This window comes from Lingula anatina, chromosome 1, assembly GCF_051362555.1.
Source record: "Lingula anatina isolate TDL-2025a chromosome 1, LinAna3.0, whole genome shotgun sequence".
Taxonomy (NCBI): Eukaryota; Metazoa; Brachiopoda; class Lingulata; order Lingulida; family Lingulidae; genus Lingula; species Lingula anatina.
The window spans coordinates 1779277-1802199 of record NC_141767.1 but is presented as its reverse complement, the minus strand read 5'-3'; the positions used below and the strand labels follow the sequence as shown (position 1 = coordinate 1802199).

At 36.0% G+C, this 22923-nt stretch overlaps 1 protein-coding gene and 1 long non-coding RNA gene across 7 annotated transcripts; one reads left to right on the top strand and one right to left on the bottom strand.

Annotated features, from left to right (window-relative positions):
• The first annotated feature begins 107 nt into the window (after positions 1 to 107).
• On the top strand, positions 108 to 3236 carry LOC147763830 (uncharacterized). 3 transcript variants are annotated; one of them, XR_015334960.1, is made up of 4 exons: positions 108 to 392; positions 1791 to 1883; positions 1991 to 2064; positions 2289 to 3236. It is a non-coding gene; the product is annotated as an uncharacterized LOC147763830 (long non-coding RNA). The 3 variants fall into 3 exon arrangements; XR_015334961.1 differs by lacking the exon at positions 1991 to 2064; XR_015334953.1 differs by lacking the exon at positions 2289 to 3236 and having other exon boundaries at positions 1991 to 2282.
• A 6544-nt stretch (positions 3237 to 9780) lies between these two features.
• On the bottom strand, positions 9781 to 22878 carry LOC106181245 (muscle-specific protein 20). 4 transcript variants are annotated; one of them, XM_013565571.2, is made up of 6 exons: positions 22678 to 22878; positions 15474 to 15559; positions 14652 to 14729; positions 11914 to 11987; positions 11446 to 11650; positions 9781 to 11032 (listed from the first exon to the last, which is right to left on the bottom strand). In XM_013565571.2, exons 2-6 carry the CDS (start codon positions 15522 to 15524, stop codon positions 10850 to 10852), a joined length of 591 nt encoding a protein of 196 aa, XP_013421025.2. In that variant the 5' UTR covers positions 15525 to 15559; positions 22678 to 22878; the 3' UTR covers positions 9781 to 10849. The 4 variants fall into 4 exon arrangements, with proteins under 4 accessions (XP_013421025.2, XP_086870969.1, XP_013421024.2 ...); XM_087014843.1 differs by having other exon boundaries at positions 14652 to 14746; positions 22678 to 22877; XM_013565570.2 differs by lacking the exon at positions 14652 to 14729 and adding an exon at positions 14072 to 14149 and having other exon boundaries at positions 22678 to 22867.
• Between the last annotated feature and the right edge of the window lie 45 nt (positions 22879 to 22923).

Here is a 22923-nt window from a genome sequence, read left to right as displayed (position 1 = left end):
ATATTTTACAAATATTTAAACACTAAATTAAGAGCTTCCTCTGCTTGCCTCTTATTTTCAAGTAAAAGTGCATATTCTGTAATTGTATCAGAAATATTATTTCAAATTGTTACAGTAACCAAGGAGTTATAACAGAAGGAGATTACACGCGTGGGGGCGGAGCCCGTATTACGGTCTCTCATTGGTCGGAATGAATAGAACCCAGAGAACAATGGATGCCTATCTCTGTTACGCTTAATTGCTACTCTCGTTTAAATCTCGTTTGTTAGTATCTGTGCCTTCGTCTGTTGATTTTTGAGGACAGAAACAGAAACGGAGTCCCAAGTTTCTAAAAAATGAGAGAAATACAGAATTTATATGATATTACGTTGGACAAGGTTTTCAAAAAACAGGTAAGTGCTTTTAAATGCATAACTACTCGAAATATGAAGATAAATTGCAACTTTTATGCCGTGGGGTCTCACTGTGTAAGTGTCCAGCTCCACGTCGATCTCGCGAGGTGGTGTGTGGAGCATAAATATTGCATGAAAAATAATTCCCACTCATAACAAGTGCTTATAAATATAGTATCAGATGAAGAAAGTTTGGTCTTTATACAGTTGCAATTGTTAAGTAATTTGTGGCAATAGCAAAGAATAAAACTTAGGTGCACTTTCAGTAGCCGAATAACAAGCAGATGCTTAAGCCGCCATCTTGTTAATATTTCGAAAAAAAATTACTCCAAAAGACATTTTCCTCCTACTTTTTGAAACTTGTGTCACATGACAGTCATAAAATTTAACTAATTGTTATGTGTGCAACACACTTGCTTGAGCAGTATTGTTTTTTTTTGCGATTTTACATGTGGTCTAGCTTGGATACGACAATTGACAATTTTCATGAGTTCCGATCAAAAGTGTTACGCTTGTTACGGCCAAAAGCCTTACCGCTTTTTGTACTTTTCAAATGCAAGATTATAAAAAAATTTGGTGTGTTTAGATTCTTGAACATCTTGGTCGTGGCGTGGTATATATTGCATGGATACTGCTCCAATATTTCTTGAAAAAAATAACCTGATTTGTTCATAATACCAATTTTTTACTCTAGTGTTATGGGTAAATGTACCATTTTGGCCTTTACCTTTTTCATGTTTAAATCTAAAAAGACTTATCATGACAGTTGGTCATCATTTTTCTTCTCACCATGGTGGCTGGCTTTGGAGTGGTAACTTTGTTGTTAAAGTAAAGTGCTCAGTTTTTTTGACTGGAAAATTTTGCCTCCACCCAGCATTTTCCATCATGGCGGTCTAACAGGAAGTTTGACTTAATGGCATAGTTATTTTTTAACTTATTTAGTCTTCTTTTTACATATATATGTTTTAATTCATATTAAACCTTTGAAAAAAGAACACACATGAATCCTGGTGCTTCTTAATTTAAAGTCTTAAGTTCACCTAGGCTCCACCAATTACTTTACCTGTTATCTCACTACACATCTCCCTTTGAGTCAAGGTGTGTAAGACACACCTTATTGTGTAAGACACCTCTATAATTAAGGGGTACTTGCTTCTCTACTTTAATTATACTTCACTACTTTGGCATGTTAGGTGGCAAGCTTGGATGTTTCAGTTCATTTTAAGAAAGAAGCTTTGCCTTGGTGGTTACAAAAGAATAGAACTCTATTAAGGTTTATTCATTACTTGAAAGTAAATATTTCATCTTGCAGTGTTGAAACAGAAATTCTCTCATTATTGATAATGAATTTTACATGCATATCTTAACACTGCTCAAGTTTTTTTTCTTCTATTATAGATATGGGAGAAAGCTGCATTGAATATATGAATTATGGTCAGGCTGGAAAAAATTTAAAAATGTCAATGAAAAAAGGAGGTCAGCGTGTCTGGGGTAAGTTACTTTTGTCATAATGCCTAAGATGCATTAAACATTCACTAACAACAGTACACTTTTTAATTTTTTTCAAAATACAACAACCTTGGGTATTTTCCTTTTAGCAACCAGCCTCTCTGAAATCCCCTTTTTGTCCTGTCAGAAGAGTAGGAACCAGGGCGGATTTAAATAATTTCTTGTAATAAGTACAATTTCTTTCAATTTCTTGGGGTTATTAGCTTGTGATCATGAATCTTGATATTCTACATAAATTTAGTTGTAAATTGTTCATTTATGTGGTGAACATTATTTCAGTCAAGTCATAACAAGACACATTAAACTTCACTGCGTAATTCCATAATGTCTACATGGATACTAGTAGTTCATAATGCTATTATTATGTTTTTTTTTTCTAACCTACAGGTTTCTCTCTTTTCTGAGTGGCAAGGCATTGGCAGGCAGAAGAAAGGGCCCTGAAGAAATTCTCACTTGGTTTGTCCTTTTTGGAGAAGAAACTGGATAAGACTGGCCAACAGAGATTGCATTAAATTAATAGTGCTCCTTCATGGCATTTTAAAATATTTTCAGTCACCTAACTGACTCTATACATTTCAAAAGTTGACATAAATTTTATGTTACTGTCACGTGGAAAAAAATCAAAACCTATATATAATTTGTTGAGTGCCATGGTATAACAGTCTACTTGATTGCCAGTAAAATTTGGACTGTTTCAGTGAAATTTCTTTAAAGCAGTCACTTACTGGCCCAGTTAATTTTTTCAGCTGTAACATGTACTCCAGTTCATTTTATAAATGTAATTACTAAGTGTTCTCTTGATTTATAATAACCTTTTGAAAATCCCATGTTTTTTATCCTATTTGTAAGAATTAGCCACTTTATCTTCTAGGGTTTTTTTTTTTCATTCAGCCCATTAGATTCTCAGACCTTGCTGGCCTGTGAGTGGAATAGTATCTGGCACAGACTGGTATCAGCAAGTCAGATAAAAAAAGAATATAATTATTTCTATTTGCACAGTTGAAAAAAATTCCAACACAGACTGCATAAAACTGGAAAACTATAGCAACTTAATCATTCTTATGACTTCATTAATTACTGCTTATGTGTAAAATTTTGTTTTTGTTCTTCTAATGATATAATAAAATGGTTTTACTCACAGATGCTACTATCATGATGCTTGAGTATAGAGTTGACTTAAAAGATATTTTAAGTTAATATAGTAAATAATAGTTGAAATTCAAAATTCTCATCTTTATTTGTTTCACTTTAAAGAGCTCAGTTAATACTAAAATTTCTGATATATTTTGAATATAAATATATTTATGAATGAATAAAAATTATACTTAATGTTGAGCACTGTGCACTTGTTTACCGACAAATAAGAAGGGTTAGTATGTGTCAAAATAATCCTGAAAATTAAAAGGGAGATTTCCAAGATAAAGAAATTTATAACGAGTATTTAGTAAACTGACATGTCGTGGAATTGCCTCAACCTTAGATTAAAATTTCACTTTAGTGCATTATGATATTAAAATTATACCGAGTGAGAGAAAAAAATACTTAAAGAAATTAAAAACCAGTCACAAAGCTTAGGCACTGTCTCAATGTATATGTTTATGGGACCAAAGGGCTGGGGGTCCAAACGTTTATGTATTAATATAATGCCCTTTGGCAGTGAGGACAGACGTTCACTTGAATGTCATTTTCACAAACCACAGTTGGGACGTTTTCTTTTGACTTATCCTTGGTGATTTTTCACTGTGTTGTTCAAAAGAAAAGCCATCTATCACCGACTCAAAAAAACTCATGGCGACCATCCTCAGTCACCACCTTATAATCGCTTTCTACGATATCGTTCCCTCCCAGCACATCGTCCAAATAACTACCTGTGAAAAAAATCGTCAGCATACAGCGCCGCTTTGACACTACTGATCTCGAATTCTAACGCGAAATAACGCATATAAAATCAATCTCCAAGCGGAGGAGAGCGACCCAGACTAAACCTTGAGACAGGAGGCCCCCCGTAGCTAGCTCCGCCCACCGTAACAGACATCGGACAATAGAGAGGCTTGCGTGTAATCTCCTTCTGTTATAACTCCTTGCAGTAACTTACTAAACACAGCCATTGAATAAAGGTTAAAATTACTGTGAAATAACTTAATATTGTTTTTATACTGGAGATGATACAGTGTATATACCTTACCATGTTGCTGGAAAGTATGTCTAGTCCTATTTCAGCTTTTATTATTGGTCATTGTGGTAGTAGAGCCATGTTCTAAGCACTCTCACCATCTATTGCTGCATGTGTAGCATTAAATCAGCTGGGAAGAAGGGGTGCTTGCTTTTGATGAACTTTGGGAAACTTCTTATGATTTTACCTGATACACATAGTGTACTATTGTGCATAAGGTTTTATTTCCTCAAACACTTGTATAACATTAACTTGATTTTAAAATGATCATCTTGAGACTTGGAATTTCTGTAATATTTATTACTTATTTGCGATGCTCAAAGAAAATGGGAGCAGCTAGGTCCTTGGGGGTAATTAGGACAGGTATCATTCTCACTGTTGAAAATACGAATAATTGAGCTGCAGGAAACAATCAGACCTGGAATAGCTGTTGCAGTTTTGAGTAATTTTAATAAAAAGTGAATTGATCTAAGACTATTAATTGTTAGATTGGAGAAAACTTTAATGGAAACTTTTGGTATTTTGATACCTCACACAATGTAAGATCAGATATAAGTAGCTGCAACATTTCTTATTAGAGACATGAGCTTTTTTTAAAAGGCAATTTAGATGGTTTGTTTATGGTAGTGGTCCGGTTTCCACCTTGCCTTGGTCTCTCACTGACAGAGATGTGGTTGTGTTACATGTTTTCTGGAGCTCTCCCTGCTATCAACACTGGCTTGCTTTGTGTGTTTGTCTGTGCCATAGTTAAACCAAAAGAATGTTTGGCAACCATTGGAGACTATTATGAGATAGAACGGTTCTTTTGCACTACTGTTTCTTGCTTTTTCTTGTTTTTATTTCAAACTGTCTGGCATGAGTGATAAACATCTTATATGAACTGTAACTGTTCCACTAGTTTAAAGCTTACTGCACAATTTATATTTTGTTGACAAAATAAAGCACACAATGTTATAGTTACAGTCGAAAATAAACAATTATTAAGGATGCCAAATGGTAGGAAACATTTCAATCTATTGCCTATTCTCTGTTTATTATTTATTCCTCCATTTGGTGGAGCATGTAAGCTTGGCCATTCTTCATGCCCCCCCCTCCCCCCCCACACACACACAAACACACACACACACCCTTTCTCTAATTGTCTAAAGAAAACAACATGCACTATATTGAGCAGGAATTGCACTGTATTGTTTTACTACCAGTGTAATTAGATTGTAGACATTTCAAACCAAGGCTAGTGACTGTGCTGCTGTGTGTAAGACTGTGGCTTGGATTTCTTCCATGAGACATGTTTTCTCTGATGCAAGCTAGTACACCAGGAAATCAATAGAATGACTCCACAAAGATTTTTTATTTGTTTTTACAGATCCACACACCATCTGTTTAGCAGACATGCTTGTGATTGTAAACCTACTTTCCTTTGACATTACACCCTTCTTGACGCACATGAATAGTCAGCCAAAAATTCTAATTTTTTTTTCTCTTATTCCGGAAGAAAATTCAAATTCCAGTTAAATTACCAGTCACGTACAAGGACAAAGGAAAGCATCTGGTGTCTGTATGTGTTGAATGATCTCCCTTGAGAACCTGCTTGGCATAAATATATTTCACTTGCAATATCACACTATCTGCACAGTATATATTTATAGCAGACTCAGTTTATTATCATTATAATATCTTATCTCTTTTCCCACCTATGGGCTATTACACCTAAAGATAAGAGAGATATACGTGGGAGATTTTACTATATAAAGTCAGGGGTCCTGAACTAAGTATGTAATTATCACTAGTGCGTGGGTTGGTTATGTCACCTCAGCAGAGGGGTATAATATGCTGGAATGTAAGTGATTGATAACCAGAATTTGGCAAATATTGCATGTTCAAGTATTCATCTCAGTATTTCACCATTTTATCACGCCGCTCCGTTTTCCAGGTGTTCCTGCTCGAGCAACACAGGGTGACTCCCGCTCTCGCCACCAACACCAACCATTATTGAACCAAGCAAATAATTTCTTCCTCTTCTTTCATATAGCAACTATAAATATTGCATGTAAAGAGCGGAATCTAAAGAGGAAGGAGATGTGGGGCTGGGAAAAGAAAAATTAGTATTATCGACAGTACACAAAAATGCACAGATTTTTCTAAGAAGATGTTTTTTAGTAGGTTGAGGGAGCAAAAATGATATATTAATATAGTTTTTGTCTCTTTTTGTAGTTATATTCACAAGATAATTTAAAAAAATTATTAGATCCAGATATTTTTTGTTTTCTTAATGTCACCAATTTATTTTAGACAGCAAATTAAAGGACAAGCACAAAGGAATCCACCACAAAAGTGCTGTCATGATGCCACTGTGTAGAGTTGCTCCATAAACTCCTAGTTACAGTGAAGAACTATAACTATGGCCACAGTATCAAAACAGGGATGTTTAATCTCAATTGGTTGATGCTCTTTGTAACACTAAACAGATTTGTTTGATTACTTATATGGAAGACAAAAGTTTATTGGTATCTTTTAGTGAAAATAATTTTCTATATCAATATATTATACCATTGCTTCCAGTGCAGGGCTCTGTACCTTAATTGCAAGACAACCAGGAGGTGTAATCTTGAACAAATACAACAGACTTTTCCCTCCCAACATGAATATAAAATAAAATGCATTGCGGTGTTATCACTATATATACTGATTGAAAAGTAAGAAATGAAAAGATGGGAAAATAAAGTTCCAAACTTATTGTTTTTAGGAAAATTTATGTATTTTATACAGCTGAAAAGAGACAGTAGCATACTAGCTGTGAGTACAGGTAAATTATTCAATTACAATCAATTTTTGAAATATTGCTCTATATTGTGTCATATGTAGCATTTTCTTTGACAGATGTTCCACATTCCAGATTGATGGTAAATTTCAGATTTTGTTTACTTCAGATCCCATTAAAATACTATAAGGATATTGGGGGGGACCTTAGTGTCATCAGAATATCATCATTAATATGACAACCTATGTTTGCTTGATGGAGTTCAAACAATAGCTTTTTATATAAACAGCCTTTTAACAATTGACAACAAAATGGCATGCATGATGAAGTGCCAAAAATAAGTTTGTTTAATATATATCAAAATGGTAATATGAGTTTTGCTTGTCTGCTTGGTTGACCTGGGACTATTTCTGTACTTTCAGTTTAGTTAGAGCAAGATTTTTCATTCACTATTTGGTCTGTTATCAAGTTTAGATGTTGAAGTTGTCAATTCAGTTTTGAAGACATCCCTTTCTTTACCTTCCTTTGTGAGGAAAGATAAATAGACAATTTATCACGACACATAAATTTCTTGTATAACACCAAATTGCATGGCCTGAACACTTGGTGGTTCTTTTGAGGTGTACATTTTTTGTTGCGTAAAAGTTAATGACCAGAGTCAAGACCTGGAAAGTAAATTTAATTGCAAGCAGTTACATTACGTCAGGCTTTTCCTTCCATGACCAAATGCTTTAACTCTTTTGATGAAGTTCAATTTATCAGCAGCAGAGCCATAGTGAGCTTATAGACACTATTGGCATGCTTTCTGAACTCATTGTGTTTTACATTTCAACAGTATGAATGGACGTGACATTCTGCGGTCACAGAGGACACCATATGAAGGCACTCAAGTCACTTTCAATATCCACTCTGCTTAACATTGCTTTTAGCCAATTATAAAAGCCACAATTTCCTCACAAGTCATCAGGATGGAGGTTAATAATTTGGATGGAAAGCATCTTAAGCTGAATTTGAGCCAAGTGACATACACGAACTACCTCAAAAAGAAATAGATTTCGTCAACTCAAGCAGAACATACTTTTTTCCCTAAAAAAGAAAGTGTGGTTTTGTGTACTATTGTATCAAATGCACCCGGCTGTTCTGGAACTGCAATATATTCTTACTGCTCACAGCTAGTAATCATGCAATGAATAACTGATGCTCATCACAGCAGTAGAGTTCACACAGATTTAATTTAGACTGGAATTTTGACTTAGGTGTATCATCAGAAGGGCACATTAACATGTGGAAATCTGCTGTCCTGTGCCACAATTAAACCAGTCTGAATTCTTTAGAAGTTCAATGTATGAGAGTATTTTCATTTAAAAGGGCATTTTCTGACTTGTTAATGAAACACTTTAATGAGATTGGAAATCTTAGAATCAGCACTAGGGTCACAAAACGGGCCCCACAAAACAGTACCAACTTGGAAAGCCTCCCCCTGACCTCCACCCATTACAGGGTGTCCCCTATGTCTGGACACTTTAAAACATTTTGAACAATTTTCAATATTACACCACTATCTGTGATGAAAAGTTAACTGCACATTTTATCTGTAGGGAAAGAATATAGTATATGTAGTATATTAGTATATAGCCATAAATAGTGATATTTCCTGTGAGCTGACTTTAAGGAAACCCTGTAGTGTTCTATATGCAAGTTGACCTTGTCACGAGAGAAAAGTGAGGCGTTCATTTAATTATAAATGTTGCTGGAGAAATGACATGGTTTTTCAATAAAAAAGGCATTATTTTTCAATAAACACTTCATTGTAAGTTTCTGTGGCAATTTTGGTGATAAGGACTGACCCTGCAGTTTCTTCGGCAAATAAAGTATCAAGATATACCTGGACAAAATATTTATGCACACTCATAAAAAAAACCCAACTGTTTAGGAAGTAATAGCGAGTCATGTGGTTACTAATAAAATTGCAATAAAACTAGGCAGACACCACAATATTAGGACTTAATGATGGGTAGAGTACAAAGGTTTCCCTACAGTGGTTTTGTTAATGAATATAAACTTCTTTACATAGGGCATCAAGTCTATGCTCGGTTTCATACATTGTCTGGTTGAGTCAAGCATCATATTCAACGAATATACATGTAGGAGAGAAAAAATCCTCTTGGTATGAGGTGAAATTAATCTTTTATTGACAAAAACTTTCTGGCAGTGGCTTCTTCCTCTTCGTATGTGTAAAAGAAGTTTTCCAAACTCTTACAACTGTGGGCAAAAAGAGCATGACTTTTTGTGTGCCAGTTTTTTCCTCTAGCTGGCAGTTTTAGGTTTAATATGTGTAGGTGCAAGCTACTGAGCTTTGTAAGTCATTGCTTCCATGGTGATTTATACAAGTGAAACATTCATAGATAATAATAATTTTCTTACTGTTGGTGACCAGGCTTTCACTGTTGAATCAGATTATTTCATTACTATGGTCAGACCTTCAAGTAATGCAGTGAAAATATTTCAACCCCGATTGTACTATACACAAAAAGATCAACCATCACAGGAAGAAGCCATTGGCCTTGTGGAAATCATCCCACAATCTCACAACTTGGCATAAAATGAAGTGAGATTTCACGGGATATGGAGGTAAGTGCAATAAGAAGAAACAGCAAAATAGTGCAGTACTAGTGCAACAATGAAGTAAAGCTGGCCAAATTTATCCACAGATGTTTTCTAATCAATTTCTTTTAAGTTCTTTTGAAAAGCAGTCTATTCCACAATGGAAGTAATTCACCTTGACCACATTCTAACATTCAAAACTCATAAGAACACAGCGAGTTTTCAACAGGCCTTTTACTGAAAACCTGACAATATATACTAGAACCCCCCTCAAGAATAAACTCCTCATATACAACAAATGTAGCTGCTCTTTACTATATGAACAAGTGACCAAAAACAGATTGATTGTTTTAAAAGTTTTATTTCATGATAACATGCATTTATTGCGACAGATGGTCAGCAGATACCATATTGGCATGACAATGTTGTTATACTTATAAAGAAAAAGTGCACTTCGCTTTTCTTGTTTAACCGCATTCAGTTATCACCAGTTATAACTAATACAATTTACCTTAACAGTCTGCAGTCTGTGTCTTGTTTACGTAACTAGATTTGTCTACATCTAGGAATGAAAAAATATATCCACATTTGCAGATTTCTGTCATGCTTTGCTACAAAGCACCATATTATGGCATAGATATAGTATGCTGTAATATGTAGAGAAAACATTGGTTTGCTAAGAAATCCAAAGGATTAACTGAAGTAGCATTTATCGTTTATGATGTAATATCTGTATGACAGAATGTCTGTAGAGAAAGTCAAAGATGATAGTTCTCTAGAAAGCACACAAGACCATTGCTTTGTTTTATTTGATTGCTCTATTAACAAGATAATGAAAAAGAAAAAAAAAGATATCTGGAAACTTTCATAATTTCAAGCATGTGTTGTTATTTGCAATCTTCCAAAATCCTAATTTTATGTCTTGTTTTTCTTTCATTTTTCCCTTTATTACATGTGAATCACTAATTAAAGGACACAGTTCCACCATTTTGGTTCTTACGAAATGTTGCAGTGAAGAGAAGGGACACAGGTCAGAATAATGGAATCATTTCCAGCAGAAAAGAATGCATTTTGGAATGAAAGTAGTTTCCACCATCTCAAAAGAAACACCACAAAGTTTGGAATGGCCACACAAAGAAAGGAATGCATGTATTTTATAGCATTGATAGCAATCTTTTTGTTTTTGTTCGTTTAACTGGGAAAGACACTTAATAAATGCTCAAGACAACAGATCTTTAAAAATAATACACATAAATTCAGAGCTTCAGTGATGCATAGCCAAAAGAGTTAAGGCCATAATTGCAGCAGACATTTTTTGTAATGATGATGCGTTGACAGTATGAAATGGCTGCTGGAATATAGAAGGTTTGTCAAACAGTTCAGGATGGAAGTTTCATACAAATGATCACTTTAATCAATAATATGCCTTGCTTTGCCAAAAGACATTCCTGCTTGTGATGCCCCCTTGTTCGTGCCCATTTGCAGCCCGATCACTCCCTGGCCAGCTTTCATCTGCTCCTCTGTAAATTCACGGACGTTGCTCGATGCTTCCTTGGGGCCGAGAACAGGGCCATGAAAACCTTTTTTCTGGGCCTGAAATGCATTGAAAGATTATGTAAAGCTGTAAAAAGTACAGACATAAAAGCAAATAATGATGCACCAAATAGGTCATTTTGCCAATTTTTAATGCAATTATACATGATGCAAAACACCAAAATCAACACCAAATTTCAAGAAGATTAAGCTCATTCAAGTTAAATGGTAGCTATGGATATATATATGTCTGTTCAAAAGATGGTAACAATTCACAAATCCACTTTTGTTGGTTTCTGCTCCTATGAGGCAACAAAAAAGGCCATTTATACTCATTAATTAGCTTGGAACACATCCGACTAATTAACTAAGTGACACAATTGCAATCCCCTAATGAGTAAACTTTGAATTTCCTTAATTATATAAATTGGAAATGAGAATCTAATTTGATACGATATGTGCAACAAACTCACCATCCTCCCAAGGGCATGAATTCCATTGACAACTGATGCCATGTTCTGGGATTCGTACAGATCAACAGTTTGAAATAAGTCTACTTTGTTCACTCCATACCGCTCACAAGCTTCCAAAAAATTCCCAATGTTCTCCATCATCTTGAAAGCCATTTTTGAATCGTTGATTTTTTTCACTGAATTTGGCTGCAGAACATTGATTAGTCTAGAACAAAAGCAAAGTGATTTCAATTGCTTATTTTATTAGGCATGACTGTATTTTTAGCCCCCTTTTCATCATTTCATCATAAAATAAATTGCTTAAATTAAATTAATTTAATTAGAATGTGTATTATTTTTTTAATTAAGCAATTTCTTTCTGACAAAAGTTGCTAATGAGAGTGGTTGTACCTGCACAGTTTAAGAAAGAAAAGTCAATAGAAAAAAGCAACTGGATAGGAAAATGATTGGTGTGACTGCAAGAAATACCTGCACAAAATCCTGCCATCTTTCAAAGCTTCATGGAACCCTTTCATTCCCAAGGGTGTGTTGCGATCTCCAGACTAAAAATGATAAGTAAACAATAAATGTAATTTAATGTTAACAGTCATCAAGAAATTTTAGCATATATTCTATACTATTTCAAATTTTAAGATATACCAAAACTAAACAATTGGTTCACATTATTTGTGGACTTAAATGAAGAAAATGTTCAATCCTTACTTTAGCTTCAAAGGTGTCAACAAAGAACGGTATATCTATTTAAACTTTTTAATCCTTTAAGCATCAAGAACAAAATAAAAATGGCAGCCACCACAAAGCTAAGCAAATGTGCAACAATAAGTTCAAATGTTTCTTTCAGGGTAGAATGGAAAGTGAAAAGTTGGATTGCAATTAACAGAGTGCATTGCAAAGTTAATCTTATCAAAACTAATCAATCTTAAATGAGAGCACAGTTATTTTCAATCTGCAAGGCTCTATGCAAAAATGCAATAATTCTGAAAGCGAAAAAAATAAGATGTATATGGAGAAGATGATGACTCTCCTGTAACAGGGGCGGATCCAGAGATATTTTCTGACAGTCTTCCAAATTATCTTTGTTGATCCATCCTACATTTTTGGTGGTCTTCTGATTAAAAAAATCTGAGAGACCCAGAAGACCGCCTCAATCCGCCCCTGTGCAAAGCTCAATATTGCTCTCTGCCCCATGCACCAAGAACCGTGTCGTAAAGCTGTACATCATACATCTTGTAAAGGCAGGTGACAGAGATAATATTTCTGTCACCTGTGACTCAAATGATACTGCCTTTAATCAACATGTCAGACCCACATGCAGTTCGCCCATAGGGTTGCCAACATGACAATGCTCAAAATGCAGAGATTTATTGCATGGCTTATGTATAATGAACAAAAGAACAATGCAGTTGGCAACTCTGTCTCCACAAAGATCATACCTCTACCCTACATTACCCCATAACATGTAAGTCACCAAGACAATGTGGCAGTTAATGGGCCGAGGGGGGGAGGGGGGGATGCATTCATGTAACTGGAGATTCATCATGATGGTATTAAAAACACAGACATGTTAGGTAAAAATTATCATGATACTGAGTGGCAACTGTCAGTGTGGAGGTCTGTCTGTCTGTTTGTCTGTCAGTCTGTCAGTCTCCCAGTTTATCCACACGTGAAGGATTTCATCATCCCAGTCTTTGTGGGAGGGAGGAAAGAAGGGGTTGTCATGTTCATTCATTACAGTATTAATGTATCAGACATACCTGACAGAGGCGTGGTGCTCTGTGTAAATATGTGGTGAAAAATGCAAGAGTTATAAGAAAAGGTGTTGGATATATTGGGACTGGGATAAAGAGAGTCAGGCACTGGTTCATGCAGGCATAGTGTACCCCTAACCAATACAGAACCAGATACAGCTGTCCAGCCCATGCTTAAATCTACCATCTGATCTCCATTTTATATAAAATATTACAATTTATTATACTTTAACCCCTTGCATTCACTTTCAAAACCCAAAAATCATTTCTTCATTCTTTATCTTAAACGGAATAGAATTTGGTAATGAATGTAAAGATCGAGTTATCAGATAACCTACTTTTGTATTACTATAATATAAACCAACGCTCATATGCTACATGTTGTAAAATAGGCCTTCTAGCTACCAAGAATACATCGAAATGTGCCCATTATGCCCTCAGGTGTAGATTTTAATCTCTTAAAATCTATGCTCACAAGATCTATGTACCTTTTACCTACATATTAACTCAAACTGTCCAGAGCTATTTTTGCGTCATGATTTAAAAGCAAGGAAGTCTGGTTTGCTGGGGAGTACAAGGAGGAATTATGATTTTGTAAACACCAAATTAAAGTTACAAATAGGTAACATTTCCAATACACACCCCCATTTCCAACATAAAGTGTGACATGATCTAACACAGTGAAATTACTGTCATTCCCTTTTTTATTTTAAACTTCACAAGATTAAATCCCGTGACAATCCTCAGGAATTTTACTTGAATAATAATCTGTCCCCTCCCCTCTTGTGGTTTTACAAAATCATGAGATTAAGATGAAGGTGGAAAGAAGAGATAATTATTCTCTTTTATTGTATATTGATTTTTTTCTTAAAACTAACACCAATAGGTTCGCCAATGACATCCTCAATCCAATGTCTAGCCTCCAGTTCCATATGGTCATCGTATTTGGAGTTCATCTGAAATTACATCAGGTAATATTTCATGACAATAAGTACAACATGTAGAAATGGGTCATGGGACCAGTCTATGCCCGGTTGCCAAGCTGGGTTCCTTCAGCCTCATACAGAGGCTGTCCTGCGGATGTGCTCCCAAAGGCCTCTGTCTGGTCATTACAGCAAGAGATCACTAGTCATAACCCATTGGAAAGCTACTTCACGAGTCTTTTTATAATAAAAAATAAAGCATCATCTGAATATGTGGCATATCATCAACCACTTCACTGAATTTTATATGTTTCTTGAAAATCTTTGAGTACTATGTGCCAGTTTTGATGTCAGTTATAAGATTTCAAGTATGTAACTTTCCAGCAGAGTTAAAACACTATGCACTCTTTCGAAATGTGCTGCAAAAAATTCTTCAATGTTAGTAAGAAAAAAGAGAGAAAATAACAGACCCTGAAAATAATCAAGAAGGTTTGATGAAAATCCATATGAACACGCACTGCAGCCTGTTACTTACTGAAATAGCTTCTCCTATTACGTCTTCTATCCATAACCGAGCCTCTTGCTCATTTTCCTGACTATATTTAGAGGCTATCTGCAACATGACACAGACTAAAAATATTAATAAAGAACTATTATTTTTAATTATTTTTAAAAATGCAAATTATGTGTGAACATGTTTGTGGACCTTAAATTTCCATTTTATATGCAAAGACAAAAAGTACATTTCCACAGTCAAAATTGCATGTTAGAACTTTTTAAATGCCCTCGTTCCAAACCATTAATTTGTATGAAAAATGTATCATTCCTATCAATTTTACCAAGCATAACCTGTAATTCATTGAATAATATGAATGAAAAACAAAACAATTTATCAAATAACAATGGTCTTTTGACACAGAGCAATGTTGCCACCTAGCTGGTTTCTTGACTACCTATTCACTGTTCTTCTCCTAGTGCATCTGATAGCCTTCATGTAGGAAACACACATATATGTTTATTCATAAGACAATAATAAAAGCATATCTCAAATAACAAAATGAACATTTTACAAGCACTACACTTTATATTTGTGTGTATTGTCCTTTTTGTCATTGTGGATGAACTTCTGATAAAAGGAAACAAATGTCAAGCAACACATTGTAGTATATGGATATGAAGTAAAAACTGATATCACAAAAAGATTAGAAGTGGAATCAATCAGACAACATGTACTTTGAAGTATTTTTTAAAAATATGTACACAATTTTTGCTCATAGAAGACAATACAGTACATAGATGTAGCTAGCCTATGACAGTGTAAAGGGCCTTAGTACAGTGTGATTAAAAAACTTCTCACCTTATTAGAAAGTTCTGCAGTAAGTCCGTACCCCCTGGGTCTGCTAGCCATGATTGTGCTGTACTGAAGATTGGGACTGGATTACGCTGAAAATACAAAAAATTTCACTGGTAACACCATGTTTAATATTACAATAAAGTACAGTGTTTCATATGATACATGCATGTTTAATATTTATGCATAATATTCTTGATTATGAGTTATACTCATTATTCGAAATGATTATGCCTGAGTATACCGGTAAATATGCTGAGATACATTATAATCTACAGGGCACATTCCACATCAAAGAATATTCACATTAAACTTTGATTACATCATGAAACATGTCACCAGCTTGAATGAGGACTTCTGTTTCTAGCGATAGTAAGCTATTAGTGTGGGAGTATGTCCCTGATGTCCACAGTCTTCCATCATTAGTCATGTCATGGTGTTGTATGCTCATTTTATGACCAGTGTACTTCACATTAAGACCTGGGTTCAATATAATATATACAGTAGCTATTTGAGCTCAGATAAATTTACAGTAATGTCTGCTACAGGCATGGTCCTGACATAATTGGGGACTTCTGTGCAGTTTAAATTGTTTTCGTATTTTGTGCAAAACCTCTTTACATGAAGTAAATGTGGTGCCATCAACAATTTCCTTTCTCTGGTAATTTACAGATACAAGTGTTCTACAGTGGTCCTAGTCTGTATCACGCTAGTAGACTGGCCTAGTCTCTCTCTCTCTCTCTCTCCCTCTCTCTCTCTCTCTTTTAAGGCAGCACAGCGTCTACAAGCTGTTATTGCCAATGGTGGTTTTATATACATCATTATTCATTATCTTTAGCCAATATAAGTCTTTGTCCATCTAGAAATAAATCACTTTTGTCACTGGCAGACACACACACTGGTCTCCAAGCCAGCACAGTACTGTCCACCCACAGACAGAAGTACCACATCACATGCCTGCCAGCCAAACACACTGTACACAGGGTATAATGATATGACTGCATCTCAACTGTGACAGGGAAATAATCCTGAACAATGGCGATATATACATCCCAATGTCTGTTCACATCATTTCACCAGATCACAATGCCTAGTGTCCATCAGGCTGAAAATATTTTGATCCGTAAAGAGAACTTTTTTGTCAAAGCGTGATCTTTCTGATCCATTAGATCATATAGGAATGCTGCAGACCACATACCATGTACATCTAGCCAAAAGAAACCTTTACATGACATATATTCCTTTTTTACAGGCATTTTCTTTGATGAGTGACATTTGGTAAGGTACAAGACATTAATAATGGATGTACGACTTAAAACTGTACAACTGTACAAACATATTATATTTAAATTCTTTTTTTAAACTGACACAAAAATTATGGACATTTCTGTAAAAAAGTGGAGAATTCAGCAAGGAAAAGGGAGGTCCCTTGATATCCTAAATTCACTTTGGGGGTTACAAATATTATAAATATTCAGTTTGGCATTGTTTTCTTCATATAAGTGCTGAAAAAAAGAACGAACACAGTGACTTTATTTGCACACCCTCATTTATATAGTTTTCTCATTATCTGCAGTCCTGAGGCCTCACCCCAAGACATGCTATCTGATCATAAAGATGTCTAACAAACAGTTGTCCACATAAGCGAGGTTGGTAAGCCGCAACGTGAACTGGAAATGCCTGAAGATAGCATACGGCACTCCTAGTGACACACGCAAGGACCTCGAGGACATCTAGTGATTTACAAACCAGTGAACGCCTGAATATTATGTATCACTTAGAGCGAGTGTAGAGTTGTGCACTTTTTTGAATTATTTACATATGTATTGCTTACACACAATGAGAAATGTTTGATTCTTTTTTTCGGTACAATTCAAAGAGTCCCTGATATTTGAGAAGCACTTGGTATTTAATGGTTGAGATACAAATTCACTGCAGTTTCATTTTGTTTAATGTAATTTACAACTTTAGCTTACTTTGAAGGTCACCCTATTCATTACTGAAAGGTAATGTCAAGCAATATTTTTTCTCTTAATCGTCCCAAAATATATACACATTTACTTCATACTATTGCTCCCCCCCCCCCCCCACACACACACACACACACACACAGACACATTTTTTCACCCTAGGAGATTCCAAGTCTGTGTTGTTTGAGGAGTGGAATGTATTCAGATTGTCTGGTACCCATGTGTTATATGACCTGTTTTTTTACTATTATCACACAAGACCTCAGACAAGGACAAAATAACAATCTGCCACTACAGGCCTAAGGATAGAGACCGTCTAGACAGCTGTGAATATTAGCAATAATTACCTGCTGTACTGAGTGTACACTGGCTTTACATAAAAACAGAGCAATACATTATAATTTAATAATAGACATGTTTTTTTTTGTTTGTTTTTAGGTGTGACATGAAAAATTGTCTTTGACTCTATATGTGTATATACATGTACTAGATCTAAGTGTTTTTAAACTTGACTGGTAGGAAGTTGGTGCTGAAAATACAAAGAATTTCTGGAACATAAGAGATCATCCAAGGGAAACCTGTGATCAGATAGTGTATGGTGACCACATGTGAGAAATAAAACATGCTCTATCTCTGTCTGCACATCAAGACAGCTCTTCACCAACAAAGAACTAGAAAAAATATGACACTTTTACTCATGACTCATGCATACACATGGCCACAACTTTCTCTTTCAATTATGTGCATCATTTGTAATCTTTTTTTAATTAAGCTAACTTGTAGACAACACATTGGTCAAAAATAAAAGTAAGAGAATGTAACCTTGTGGATATAAATTTTCACTGTTTTGGTATATTGCATGCATGAAAACGTTATCCTTGTATGCTGGACCCATACACAAGGACATGACCGAAAAAAAAATCTGCCAACAAAGTCCATTCACTGTTATTAGCCACATACAGTAAAGAATAATGTCTTTTCACTTTGGTGACAGTTTCTGTTTAGGCATATCCTCTTTTCTTCTGTCTGTCAGATGTCAACATGGTAGCTGAACTTTTTTGACAGGATTAGATCCTATATTTTAGACAACTCCTAGCTAAGTGTGACCCTGTGTGACTTTTGACTGCTTGATAACAACTAGCTGGAACAAACAACCACAACCTATATAATTACCTGTATATTCTGAGCTTACTGAAGTCATAAAACATGTCACTATAAAATACTAGGTGTACAGTCATGCTAATGTAATGAGAATAATGATGAGAGTCAGATCAGGACAGCCACAGTCCACAGAGAGTGACCACTCTACGAGACCATTCCCAGAGCCTATTGTAGTACAAACTTTGGATCGATCTATCTCCAAGGGGATTCTCGCTAAATTGCTATCAACTTAAGTGGCTTAGATGTCTCGCATTCCCATTCCCAGTGCCTAAGTCTAAGTTTGCTTACATCACTACATGCATAAAAACAAACAACAACAGTTGAGTCATACTGTGATATATATTTTAAATGAAATATAGAGCGGATAAAACATACATTGACAACCGGCCATCAACTATGTACAGGACTGTAGGCAGGGGATGGGAGGTCTACTCAGATTGCAAATTTTTTCTACTGGTAGGTTATATGTTATTTCTCATGTTGGATCAACTGCAGGGAAAAAAGACCCTTTTTTTCAGAAAAAAGTCCCACCACCACCACCACCACCACCACCACCCCTGGCTACAGGCTTATATCTACAATAATCCTGGACTGTCGTCTTGTTGAACACACACCCCTGTGTCGACTTTCATAATGCTATATATTGTGTAATACTTTCATTCTCTGGACTAATGTCATCTACAAGATAGTTTATCAAATCCATTCCTGTATAATTAAAACTTTCATGTAGGACCGAGAGGGAGAGGAGAGTGAAAATTCTTCTGAGTTGTTATAAAGGAAACCTGGAGAAAGAATGGTGGATTTATATACAGTAGATTGCAAGCCATATGCATTATGTGAACAGACAACTATGGCCTTTTAATAATTATCTATTGCATCACCATTCCCTCCCCCTTCCTTTCATCACTATCTACTACGCTATCTCTCATTGTTACTCTATGTGCCTGCTGTGGTCAGAACCATATGACCATTGGCCAACATGGGTGGCTGAAATGTTTACTGAATGATATTTTAAACATTTACATCTATTTCAGACCACAACTCCCATCCTATCTTTTCTGCTGATGAAATGCAATCTAAATAAAGCTTCATAGATGTTTATCTATTGTGGTGATATGGCTCATCTCGAAAATTTTCTGTTCATGCAAATATTTCATAGCCCCTTTTCAATCAAGAGCTCTACAACTTAATCACACTGCATGGTGTTTGTATTCAATGACAAATGTTCTGATGTGCTGTGACAAAACCATATTACAGTCACCACAAACATATCAGAAAGATATATGGTGTACATAAATGCACAGTATATAGCATCAAGCAGTTTCATTCACACTAAATAGTTTTTCACATTCCTTTCCTGAGGTTTCTTTTTGATCTATTTCTTTCATATTATCTATCTAAGGAAATAGTTCTATGAAGACGAGAGAGCGACACATGCCACTAAATCAGTCTTAGTAACCATGGAGACCAAGCTGGCTTATCTTGATACATACCTATTTATCATTTAAATGTGACCCAGGAATTGTTCATCGAAATATTGAAGTGACAATGCAGACCCGGTTACTAGCAATTTCAAAGGAGCAGGGGCGGATTTAGGCTGTCTTCCGGAAGACGGTCAGATTTTCAAGTTTACATTGAAGGGTATCTAATTTTTTCTGTCGGAAGACGGTCAAATATGGAAAATGGATAACCAAATATAATATGGAAGACTGTCAGGAAATATTTCTGGATCCGCCCCTGAGGAGGGTCCCTTTTCTGAAAAACTTTTTACCATAACCACCCCCTTAGTTGATCCAGCATGAGGAATGGCACAGAACCTTGGTCAAATTTTGATTCAACCCAGACCCCTTTTCTGACCAAAAAGGCAGTTATTTTGAACCAACTTCCCCACCCCCTTCCCCTTTGCCTACGGGCCTATGATGGTACAATTACATTTTTGCAAAATGTCTTTTAAAATTTCTTTGTTCACAAAATCAAAGTTTGTGTTTATAGGTTATTCTGGTATATGATTGTCAGAAATTTTCAAACTTTTTTGTAAGTAAAATTCAGTTGAAAATAATTTCCCCTGACTTAAGTAGTCTCATTGTTTACAAAGGGTGGTCAGGGGCGGTCATTAAAGGCACAGGAGCAAGAACTGCCCTGGTCAGCCAAAGTTTATCAGTAATGGGTCATCTATCTTTGTCCTCAGGTTGAACCTTTAGTGACATTCACTTTTGATTCGGACACAACATATAAAAGAACCCCAGAAAGCTCTCAAAGTGTATTCATTATAGTCCTGTATGCATCAAACCAACCTTGGAGACTTGAAATGATTTATCTGACATCATCAAATGTATGTAAGGATGTATTCCCAGTTGTGACAACTTAATTTATTGTGCACTATCTCTGAAGACCATGTGATAACAATTTATAACCATATCTAATATCTGTTAACCAGTACTTTGTCACTGTACATGACTATCAACCAAGCCTACCCTCTACCAGGGTGGCAGATATCATGGGTAAATTTTCCAAAAGCCACCTTGTAACTTTTGGCCAGATTGAAGCAATTAAATCTGGTATAGAGTAAAACAAGGGTGCATCCAGCAATTTCAAAAGTGGTGTTCCTTAAAAAGTGGATCTTTTTACCATAGTGGCATAGAGCCTCAATAAAATTTTAACCCAGAGTGGACCTTTTCAAGACCAAAAGGGCTGCTCATGCACTTAATAACACTACACCCCCCCTCCAAACACACACCTACATGCCTGTTAAATCCATGTGATAAGATTGGCTAAAAACTGTTTAATATCTGCTATAAGGAATACTACTAAAAATTGGCAATGGAAGATAGACCAGTCCTCATGTGTTTTTAGCTGGTGCAGGTAGCTGTGTTGATGTCCAAGAGTTCCCACTGTAACTTAACTCTGTTGTGAATACAGCCAAGGACTAAAATATTTAAAACCTATTGAGAGACAAAAATTCTATCACCTTTTTAACTGGGCAAGATATAAAATTCCTAAAGTCCATACATGTCTCTTATCACTTTATGTCAATACACTATGTGGGAGTGGATCCAATTTTGTCACTAAGAAAGCACTTAGATTTGACAGTTAACCTTTCGTGGTTTATAACCCACTACAGAAAGAAGTTTTCTTCCGCTGAAGGACACAAGGCACACCTCCTCGACTAAAAAGGTAGTTCTTTTTTAGCATGCCCATATACAGTATACTGTCTGACGTCATATTACGGCCACGCCCTCTGTGCTCACCATATCCTCTGGTATGCCGTAAACAATAAAATATTGTTCCAGATTTTTTTCAATGGGGACTGATCGTCACTGCACTGGAATTTGACTCTCTAATCCCCCGTGTGCAGTGCGCAAGTTTTGTTAACAGCAACTTTTTTATTGTCTATTTGCCAAGAGTGCGACACGACTGTTCAGTGATTAATGTACTTTTGATGTCTCATCTAAAAGTACGCGTGCTCGCTATGTATAACAATATCAGTACCAGTCTACATTTTACCCTCGAAGATTTGAGTATCTTCATTCACTAGTTAAGTCCAATCTCAATATTGATATTATGGGATTTCAAACACTGAGATGTTTAGTTATTACGCTTCAATTGTACGCCCTGGATACGCACGACTAACCCCGTTCTTAACACGAGCGCGTCTGTTTTGTCAGGAAAAGCAGTGATTTATAATTTGCTGTTAGGTTTAGCCCTAATTACGCAGCACAGTCTACAGAGAACCATGCTATCGATACGCCTGTACCTCTCTAAATATTGATCCGATTTGAAGAATAATGCCACTTATCCCTAACCTGCTTTTGACGGCCGGTGGTGTTAGCAATGCTTGCGTGTCGCTAGAGTAATAAAGCGGTACCGGGCGCTGTGCGGCGTTGACTTATCTACCACCCGTAAATTACAACCTGTTGATCACCGTGCTACCTGCCAACGATACCACCAGTAACCGCTCGCATTCCTTCCGCGTTCATTGACAACGCCAATTTTTCTCAATTTTCTCAGAACCATGCTTTCAAGAGAATATTGAATTATACTTTGTAGTTTCCTCAGTGTAATTTCCAAGGTGTACCTACCTTTGAGCAAGTGTGTCAATCTCAGTGGAGTCGAGGATTGCTGGAGTAATGCAATCTAACCACCGGCGTGTGAGAAGCAGGCGGGTCTCGTATTTGAACACAGCGAATGAGTCAACCTTCCTGGCGAGGCCGGCTTATTCAAATAGCTTGGAAATGGGGTCGCATAAATTTCCACTTCGTCAGAATGGCATAACATGTCAGTCGTGCAGTCACATGACTTTCTCGAGTCGACACTGCGACATATAG